The 10,578-nt window shown below is 52.1% G+C and overlaps 1 protein-coding gene across 4 annotated transcripts in view; it reads left to right on the top strand.

Moving 5' to 3' along the window:
• Positions 1-7,984: 7,984 nt before the first annotated feature.
• Positions 7,985-10,578, top strand: part of DAP3 (death associated protein 3) — a 14,241-nt gene continuing 11,647 nt past the window's right edge. Inside the window, exons 1-3 of one of the 4 annotated variants that reach the window (XM_042034460.1) lie at positions 7,985-8,071; positions 8,967-9,043; positions 9,843-9,888. In XM_042034460.1, coding sequence (XP_041890394.1) covers positions 9,847-9,888 — 42 coding nt within the window. In that variant the 5' untranslated portion in view covers positions 7,985-8,071; positions 8,967-9,043; positions 9,843-9,846. Of the gene's footprint in view, positions 8,077-8,171; positions 8,837-8,962; positions 9,044-9,842; positions 9,889-10,578 lie in introns of those variants that run through there. The other 3 variants (XM_042034463.1, XM_042034459.1, XM_042034462.1) reach the window with 3 other exon arrangements.

Here is a 10,578-nt window from a genome sequence, read left to right as displayed (position 1 = left end):
TGAGCTTCCCTCCCTGCCAGAGAACAAATCCAACCTGTGCCCCTTGTAGTTTTATCACGCAGACAAAAATCCCAAACTCTCAGAACAGTTTGGGCTGGGAGGGACTTTAAAGCTCATCTCATCCCACCTGCCATGGCAGGGACACCTTCCACTGTCCCAGGCTGCTCCAAGCCCCAATGTCCAGCCTGGCCTTGGGCACTGCCAGGGATCCAGGGGCAGCCACAGCCTCTCTGGGCACCCTGTGCCAGGGCTTCACCACGAAGCCATTCCCCCTTGTCCTGTCTCCAAGCTCTTGTAAAATTCTCTCTCCATCTTTCTCGCAGGCTCCCTTGAGGTACTGAAAAGATATTTGCTTTAGGGGCATTCTAAGCAGAAAATGTTTAAATATCTTCAGCACTTAAATACCTTCATCATTTTTGAAATGAAATGGATCAGAAACAGGTCTGAAAAAACACTGATTTGCTGAAAGGTGCATCACAGGCACTAAACCAGCCTGAATCTTCTGTCCTTATCTTCTCTACAGTCATTAAGGCTGAATTGTGAGGAATGGCATGGAAAGATACCATGAACTTCAAAAAGAGTTTCAAATAAAGGTTTCAAGGAGCCTGGCACTTTTCTGTGATGTTTGGCATCCTGGCAGGTCAGCAGGAGCCCACTGGAGCACAGAGCACGTGGCAGGTCCCACAGCCCCCCTGGGCAGACAAGAATTGGGAAAGCAGCGGCAAGGAGCTGGTTTTGGGGTGGCCCCGGAGCACAGGCACTGCACGGAAAGGGGAAAGGATCAGGAATGTGAAAGGCGACACCGAAGAGCACCAAGGCAACTGCAGTGGACACAGGTTGGAGGACAGATGCCAGGATTAGCGGGGGCAGAAGAAATGCTGCTGGCAACACCACATGCAGCCCGTCACAAAGCCAGGCCTCCCTGGCTATGTCCTCAGAGAAAACAAACTTATTTCCATGCGTTCTGGGCACATTATTCACGGGGTTTCTATCTGCAGCTCTGGCTTTCCAGCTACGCACATCCTCAGAAATCAAACCCGCTATTATTACTCATAAGACCAGAGGTAATCAGATAAAATCTCCATTTTACATGGAGAAAAAAAGGGTAGAGCAGTGTGACATGGACACAGAAAGTGAGTCAGTGGCACTGCCCAGTTCAAGGCCCAGTGTTAGTTCAATAGGCTTCACCATGTCACCAAAAATGGGCTTTTTCATATATGTCAATGTGCAAGGAAAAGGCATTATTTTCCTGGTCAGCACGTAAATAATTCTGAGCTCATGCCTGAATTTGTATTATTCAAGTCCAAGAAAAGGGACAATCCCACAGGCCATCATGCAACTCTCAAATCTGCTTTCACACAACTATTTCCTTCTCCAGTGACTGGGGTGCAGAGCAGTGACAATACTTTTGACATTTTCTTACCAATAAAATTAATTAATCGGCTTCAAATACAAAACCAACAGCAAGACTCACACACTGACCTTAGAAACTGCAAGGCCCAAAGTGCACAGTGGGAATCAGAGCAGAGGAATGGTGTTCACATCTTACTCTGTGCTAAGAGGATGGAGAACTATCCCGGAAACAAAGTCACTAAATTGATGGCTCCCACAAACGCAGAGCAGGTCATTTATTTATCCATTAATTGCTCTCAACACAGACAACAAAAATGCTAATCCTGGCCCTAATCACCACTGTGCCTTGATCAGTGTAATCTTCTCCCAGCTCCCCAGTTACCCCACTAATTCACAGGATATGTGTCTGTCACTCAGATCTCATCTCCCTGAATCCCCATGTGCTGCTTCCTCCCTGCCTTATCAAGTTCAAGCTTCCTGTCACTGTCTCCAAGGTGTTCTCAAGTGTACCTTGGCTCTTCCCTTGGTCCTCTTCCTCGGAGCTGTTTCCCCAGTGATGCCACTATTTGTTTTCTTTTCTCACTTTACTTTCTCTGTGCTACTCCTCGCACTCCGTGTGCCTCACTCGCTGCAGGATCTATTCCATTCCTCGTGCAGGTTGTGCCTTCAAACCTTGTGGATGTCAAAGCAAATGAGCAGCCAACTGGTGACAGCCACAGTTCAGAGGCAGCTAAAAAAACCTGCACGAATTTGCCCTGAAAACTCTGATGCTTTGGGGCTTTAAAGACCTAAAATGATCATCTTTAACCATGTGATATAAGGTACTTATCCGTGCCTCTGTTTCCATGTTTGTTGCACGAAGTTCCAAGTTTTGTTCTGAATTATCCTACATCCATGGGATTTTAGGCTAACAAAACTTTTGCTGGATTGAAAACCATCCAGTACCAAATCCCTGCATGGCCTCTCAAGTAATGAGCAAGACATGCTCTCACCATCTCCCTACGAAGCAAATCACATCAAACTCCCAGTCCCTCAGCCGGCGGGTTCCATAGATCTCAAATCCCTCCTGAAATTGTTCCTCCCCAAAAAATTAACTATGAAGCATTTTAACATCCATTTTGACACGTGCCACCTGGAACTAAGTGGTGTTCATGGATGGTTTCTCTAATGCCATACACAGTTTTAATACCTGGCATTCATCCTTATTCCCCTGGTGTCCCATCCCAAGCCCTTTCTGCCCATCAGCTGCTAAGATTTCTGTTCTTCTGATCCTCTGCTTTCCCAGAAAGAAAATGCCAAGGGTTGATTCTGCTGCCAAATCCTAGATATGATTCCCCACATCCCCTCAGCAATATTAACTGAGATTTTTCCCTCCATTCAATTCAGGATGTTGAGTACATTCTTGCTGCTGCTTTTGTCGATGAAAACACGCTGTCATGTCATATTTGGAAGGTGAATATTTTTTCTTTTGGTTCTTTTCGTTGCTTCATCTCCAAGGGACATTAAAACCAATTCAGCTGAGTGTTAGAAATTCCAGAATATTACTACTAACTCTGTGGCCTCCCACAGTCCCTTCTCAAACTCCTTGTCTTCTTTCCTTTGCTAAGGAAGACAGCTACCACACTCCGAAAAGAGAAATAAAAAGTGGGGTAAAGCCTTACAATATTTCACCACATCACAATCCCTGAACAGGGGAAACAGGAGCTCAGGCCCCTGGATCACCTGCACGAGCATCCTTAAAACGTTTAGAGAAGGAGACATTTATCAGGAATAAAGTTCCTGTTTGCATTACAGGAGGTAACAAATAAAACACTTTCCAAACGGAATCTGCTGGATGTGCTTCTGTCAGACAGAAATCCCAGGGGACCTGTCTTGTCAGGAAGAATATTCCACAGAAGTGCTGGGAGCAGAGGCACCCAGAGCAGGACACAGGTTTTGTGGGAAGAAAGGCAGAGGACAGACATGATGACACCCTGCAAGTATGCTCCAGTGGGAGGAAAACTTGGGAAGCAGAGATAGAGTTTCTCCTGGTATCTTAACCTGGCCCCAGCTGACACCCTACCTGACTGAAGGTCTGGAATCACAGGGCTGAGTTTGGAGGTGCAGGGTAATTCTGTCGGTTCCCTATTCATATGCAAATAAACGCCAAATTGCTAAAATCTGCATAACCAACCCGTGTTTGATGGGAGCAAAGGTTCCTCCACCCTTAGGCTTCGAGTCCCAACATCAGCCAACACTGACTGCCGAGGGGAAAGCAGTTTGGGAACTCCCCTAAAATATTATCCCATCTGTTACAGTGTGAGTCAGGAGCTCCCTGAGAGGTCCAGTGCCTTCCAGGGGATTTTTCTGGACAAAACCCATTTATTTATATCATCTAGTAAAAGATAAGGGTCACAGCAATCCAGTATACCCCCATGAACTCCAGACAGATGCCTCTGGTTATTCCCAACCCACCCCAGTACCAGGATGGCCACACCTGTGCCACAGGTAGCGGACAGAAAACCAGGCACAAACACAGATTTTGCCTTCACAGAATAATCACAATAGGTCTCATGACAGATTTTTTTCCCCTTTGCAAGCTGGAGATGGGACTCATGACCTCATGGAGTGGAAGAATGTGTCCACAACAGCACCAGCCCTTCCAAAAGCAGCAGAAATTAATTTAATTTTTAAAAAAAGCCAGCAATCCCACAGACAACAATATCTATTTAAAAATACCTTTAATTCAGTAACTACATGTGCTCTTGCCACTTTTCTCTTGTGACAACAGCACTGCCATTTATACCAATATGTCTGTCTCTTCCACCAAGGAAAAAAAATGCTTTTTATATCCTCCAGAACAGTTTAAACTTTTGAAAACAACTGGGAAAAAAAGCTTCTCCCGGAAATTGTAACTCAAATTTTGTCACTGGTTATTATCACTCAAACCTTTTTAGGCGACTGCCGACTGCCTGTAGCAACGATTTCAAGTCCAGAAAGAAGTTGTGGTAATTTTGTCTTTTAAACCAAGATGTTTCAGACTTAGAACTCTTCAAAAAAAAAAAAAAAAGTCTCTCTTTTATACTCTCAGACAGTTGAGAAAAGCTCTGAGTAAGAACACTTCTTAAGAACTCAAGCAGGCAGACAGATGATGATTTTAGAGCCCGTCTCTCCCCATATGTTCAAGCAGCTGCCAGAACTTCCCTGTTTCCCACAGAGGCACCAGGGATGATCCCAAGGTCCTCAAGGATGACCATGAGAAACACGACTCTTACAGGATTCACCCCAAAACCCCATATCCCTGGAAAACAAGTGCAGGTGCAATCTAAATTACTGCAAGGAGGACAGCCAAAATAAACCAGGAAAGAAGGTGCACTGCTCCTGAAAACGAAAACTGAGGATATTTCAATGGATGAGGGTAAAGCCACAGGTTCTGTCCCTGCTCCCAGAGCTCCCACCACTTCCAGTTTCCCTGACTGGCTCCTGACAACACACAACTACCAGAAGGGTGAATGCGTGTCCTGAGGCCATCGGATGGAAACCCACATTCCAAGTAGCTTCCAGTTCTCTGCTACATAATTAACAGGGTGAAGAACCACAAACCAAGGGCCAAAACCAAGAGTTAGAAAGTCAGGAGACTATGGAAGAGAGAGACAAGGATGGGAACACATTTTGGCTTTTGATGTGAGAGATCGGTAAGGCCATGATAAGGCTCAACCACCTACACCCAAATTCACGGTCAATAAAGCTAAAATAGAATTAAAAACGCAATGAAAGTAAAATTTCAGAAGTATGATTTTGGAGAAAGGGGAGGACGAAGTCCACAAGACACTGACCCAGTAAACCAGTGAGTATCGCAAACCCCCAAGGAAATACATAAATATTTGGCAGCGAGACCCCCGGCTCTGTCCCCCGCATCCCCCGCCTGTCACACGGGGCAGGACCGCGCCGAGCCCGGGGAAACACCGAACTTCGGGGATGCGGAGCCTCGGGCACAGCCCCGCTCCGCAGGGAAGCGGCGGCCAGGAGGGGCTCCCGGGGCCGCTGTCAGGTGACATCGCGGCCCCCGACACCCGTCCGAGCGCGGCTGTCAAGCTCCCGCACCCCCGGGGGCTGCCCCGGCCCCGGGCCCCGCCGCCGCCGCCGCTCCTGTCACCGGGCCCCGCCGCCAGCGGGGATCCCCCGCCCCTCGCCGCGGTCCCTGTCAGGGATCCCCCGTTGCCTCCCGGTGCGGGCCTGGCTGTCAGGGACTCCCCGGCCCATCCCCGGCTGTCAGGGACACCCCGCCCCGCTCCCCGTCCGGCTCCACGCTGCGCTCCGGGCCCTGCCGGGGATCCCCCCCCCGCCGCCCCCGGGGATCCCCCGCCGTCGCCGGGGATGCCCAGCGCCCGCCGCCGGGGCCCGGTGGGGGGTTGGGGTGTGGGGGTGGGGGGGTGGGGGGGGGGGGATCGGGGGGCGTTGGGGGGGGGGGGGGGTGCGGGGCGGCCCCGCGGCGGATCCCGGCGCGCCTCCCCTCCCCCCGGGCCGCGGGCCTGAGGCGGTCCCAGTCCCCGCCCGCCCGCCCGCCCGCTCCTCACCGTGTCAGCGGCAGCGCGGCCGGGGCCGAGCACGGGCTGCTCCGCGCCGCATCCCCGCGGCCGCCCGGGCGCGGACGGGGCCGGGGCGGGACCGGGACCGAGCGGCCGCCGCGGCGGGGCCTGAGCCGAGCGAGGCGGCGGAACCAAAATGGCGGCGGCTCCTGCTCCGCCGCGAGCGAGCGCACGGCCACGCCCCCTCCGCCGGCCACGCCCCCTCCGCGCCCGGCCACGCCCCCCGAGCGGCCACGCCCCCGCGGGCAGAGGGCGCGGCGGTCACGCTTGGCCACGCCCCCTCTTGGCCACGCCCCCTCCTGGTCCCGCCCATTGAGCCCCGCCCCCTCGAGCCCGGCCACGCCCACCGGGAAAATTGCTCGGGAAAGCGAAAAGACGGGAAAGGAAAAGGCGCTTTTCACCTCAGAGTGGGGCACGTGGAGTTTTCATCCACAGAGCCATCTGTCCTGGAACGCCACACCCACGCACTTGTCAGCTTAGGGTCATTAAAGTCTTTTCGTGGACCTGGAATCATGGGATGTTAAAAGGGGTTGGAATGGAACCTAAAGGTCGTTTAGTCTCAACCCTCCTGCCACGGGCTGAGACATCTTCCACTAGACCACATCATGCAAGGCCTTGTCCAACTCGGCCTTGGACACTCCAGGGATGGAGCAGCCACAGCTTCTCGGGGCACCCTGTGCCAGGGGCTCCCCACCCTCACAGGGAGGAATTTCTTCCTCATAGGTGACCTAACTTTTTCCTCTTTCAATTGGTACCCATTACTCCTTGTGCTATCACTACAGTTCCTGATGAAGAGTCCCTCTCCATCGCTCTGTAGTCCCTTTAGATCCTGGAAGGTGCTCTGAGGTCTCCCCAGATCCTTCTCCAGGCTGAACATTCCCAACTCTCCCAACCCTTTTATCTACTTTGTTGTCCCCACTAGACTTGCTCCAACAATTCAATGTCTTTCTTACTTTGGGAATGATGGAATGATGTTCACAATGTCTGATGGGAATTACTACAGCCATTTGTAATTGCTGTTAAATAGTTTTTTAAAACATTTTCTGTGAGAAACAGGAGAAATTGATTTAAAAATTGTATTACAGAAATCTGTATATATAAAACCCAAATGAACAAAAATCCCTGGGACTGAGATACCCATAGCAAAAAGAGATGTGAAGTATTTGCAGAAGCAGAGATTTAAGTTGCCAATACCTGAAAACCTGGCAATGAAACCATGAACAGCAAATTTCTTTTGCACTACACGTGCAAAATTCAATACTGAGGATCCAGATGACTGCTCAGAAATTAATAAAAGCCTGTCCCTGAGCCAGCACTGTGACCCAGAGGCCAAGAAGGCCAACAGCATACTGGAGGCATCAGGAAGAGCCTTCCCAGCAGGTCAGGGAGGGATCCTGCCCCTCTGCCCAGCCCTGGGAGGCACCTCTGGAGTGCTGTGTCCAGCTCTGGATCCTCAGCACAGCAGGGACACGGAGCTCCCGGAGGGTGACAAAGATGCTGAAGGGCCTGGAGAGATCCGTGCCCAGCACAGGCTGAGGGAGCCGGGGCTGCTCAGCCTCGAGAGGAGCCCCAGCTGAGAGGGGCCCTCAGCCCTGGCTGTCCCTGGCTGCAGGGAGGGCTCAGGGCAGGGCCCGGGCTCTGCTCCGGGGCCCAGCAGCGGCCCCAGAGCACCGGGCAGGGCCTGAGCCCGGCAATTGCCCTGCACAGGAGGCAGAAGTGCTGCCCTGGGCAGGGCCCAGCCCTGAGCAGAGCCCAGAGCGGCTGTGGAGTCTCCTCCCTGGGGACATCCCAGCCCCATCTGGCCACAATCCCGCGCCCTGTGCTGCCGGAGCAGGGAGGCGGGAGCAGACGTGACCCCTCCCAACCTGACCCATCCTGGCACTGTGATTTAATTTGTCCGTTTCCAAAAACCCGGCGACAAATCGCGAGCAGCTTTTGGGCCGCCCACGCCAAGCGCGGCGCGGAGGAGCCGGACGGGGCGATCGAACACCCAACGCCGCGGGCCACGCCCCCTCCGGCCACGCCCACGCGACCGCGCCCTCCCTGGCCACGCACCCCGTGTCCCTCCGCGCCTCCCGTAGCGGCCGCGTCATCGCGGGGCTGCGGCGGCGCCGGCGGCGGGGCGGGACGGGACCGGCCCGGTGGGCCCGGTGAGTGCGGGGGTGCCGCGGCCCCCTCGGCGACTGCGCGATGCCCTCAGGGGCACGGCCGCGCCCTCCCGCTTCCCCCTGGGGTCGCGCCCAAGCGGCCGCGCTGCTCCGGCCCCGAGTGTAGCCAGGAATGGGGAACGGAGCCCGCGGGCAGCACGTGGGAGGCACCGGGGGGGCCGGGCCGCGCTCGGCCCGCAGCAGCCGGGGGGTTGTTTTTATTTAGTCTGGAGAGCCGAGGTGTTCTGGTCGCTGATGGATGGCTGCAAATGCGGCTTTGGGGTTGTCTGCGGAGTTTTTGGTGGTAAACTACAGAAATCCAGGCGTGTTCTTCCCGCAGCGCCCCGGGAGCTCCGTGGTTGTGCTGAACCTGCCCCACGGGAGCGGCCGCGGTTTGCAGCTCCTCTCCCGGGGACAGAGCCCCGGAGCTGCGCTGGTCATTCGGGGGTGCCCAAAATTAACGGCAGGTTTTGAAAGAAATCGGCAGCAAGTTTAAAAAAAAAAAAGTCAACGGGAAGTTTTTAAAAAATGAGGAGAAAGTTTAAAAATGTTAACAGAATTCAGCCTTTATGATTCCTTGATTTTCCTAGTTGTGTCTGGGAAAGCGGCGTTCCCGTCCCTGCTCTCTTCACAGCTACAGCTGATGGGAAGCCGATGGGATCCGTTCCCTCGTGGAGCAGGATTCCTCCTCGCTGTGCTGCACGCGTGTAAAATGAGCAGAAATTCCTCTGCAGGATGAGATCTTCACTCATTCCTGAAATAGCCAAAGTGGGGGTTGTTTTTCCCGTATTTATTTTAGCTGAACGAATGAAAAGCGTCTTCACGGCGTTCACATCCTCCCCTGCGGGGTTGTTTTCCCCCTCCCTGCAGTAACAGGTGGAAATGCTGTTCTGTGCAGGTGAACCAGCTTTGTTTTGCTCAGCTGCAGGGAACCACCAATCCCACTGAGGCAGCAGTTCCTCCTGAGGAGTTAAGGTAATTAATGCTCCCTTCGAATGCAACTTATTGCACCCAAGAATTCTCAGAGTGTCTTTGTTAGGCACTGCCAGTGTTTTCTCCTCGGGAAATTCTGTGAAAAAGGCTTTGAAGGCCGGCAGAGCTGGCAGATTTAATCTCTTTACTTCACTTTTTGCCCTTATTTGTGCATCACAGCTGCTCAAGTGTTTTGTTTTGGGTTTTTTCTCCTGCTGTAATCAAGGATGGCCGGGCAGTAGATACTGGTAAATGATTAGGATGAAGCTGGAAACACCTTCAGTCTCTGCAGGATTCCATTTCCTTCCCGACAGTCACTGCTGCAGCTCTTATATCTCTTTGCATCTACAGTCAAAATTCCTTGCCCTGTCAAGCCCAGCAAAAGACTGTTCTCCTCACTAGGAGAATGAAATAGCTTGATTTACAAAGTAAGGGGTTTGGTTTTTTTTCTGTAAATGTCTCTCTGAGAAAAGGCCACGTAATTAAAGGAATGGTTTTTATTTTATTTTTTATTAGTTTTATTAATATTTTATTAGTCTTGGGGCTTTTAAAAAATTTTAATGGAATGGTTTTTATTTTAAACTCTTTGTTGTTTTTTAATGGCATGGTTCTTGTTTTATTATTTTATTAATAGTTTTTCTTAGGCAAGTGATGCTGATCACCAGTTTGTGTTGCTGCAGAGTGTCTGACACTTGGTCTGAGTTATTTGTCAGGAAGCTCTTTCAACACAAACAGTTCTCTCCCAGCACAAGGTAATTAGGCATAACAAAACCAACTAAAATATCCACTTCTGTCCCTGCAGGAAAATGCTGAGAAGTCTGAGAGGACTCGTCTGCCGTTCTCTGAAGGTGAGTCCTGTGAGAGCCTGATGCTGTTTCCAATATTTCAGCTTTCCCGTGGCCTGGAATGACAATTAACTGCTGTAAAATGTGACATTCTTCTAACGTTTGTCAGCTAAAACCTCGAAGCTGGGGGTGTAAACTCCCACTGTGGGCTAAGGAAAGAGCTGGTCCAGCATTTCCACGTTTCCCTGAGGAGTCTGGGGAGAGGGAGCCTGGCTTAAACCAGGATGCTGGGGTCCTGCATCTTCAGGAAACAGGCATTATTCCACTTGCTCTGCGTGGCTGGAATGTCCAGAGGAAGAACCCACCAGCCCTGCACAAAGCCTGTGCTGCTGGTGGGAAGAGTTTTGCCAAAAATCATAGAATCATGGAATATCCCGAGCTGGAAGGGACCCACAAGGATCATGGATGGAGTCCAACCCCTGGCCCTGCCCAGACACCCCAACAACCCCACCCTGTGCTGGGAGCTCCTGGAGCTCTGGGGAACCTGCTCAGTGCCTGAGCCCCCTCTGGGGGAAGAACCTTTTCTTTTTTTCATTTTCTGAGCCAAGAAGCGGCTCAGTGCTTCGGGTGGGCGTAGTGACACCAGCTCTGCCGCTACTCACATCAGCCCTGCGTTATCAGCAGAGCCTCCTGAAACCCTCAACAGCAGCAGGAGCTCATGGTGCAGGTCTGGAACGGCTTCCTGCTGGAAAA

The sequence above is a fragment of the Corvus kubaryi genome, unplaced genomic scaffold (assembly GCF_017639235.1).
Source record: "Corvus kubaryi isolate FWS band 111438036 unplaced genomic scaffold, C.kubaryi_AGA036_p1.0 37373, whole genome shotgun sequence".
Lineage (NCBI taxonomy): Eukaryota > Metazoa > Chordata > Aves > Passeriformes > Corvidae > Corvus > Corvus kubaryi.
The sequence above is the reverse complement of the archived record's forward strand: the minus strand, read 5'-3'. Positions and strand labels throughout refer to the sequence as shown.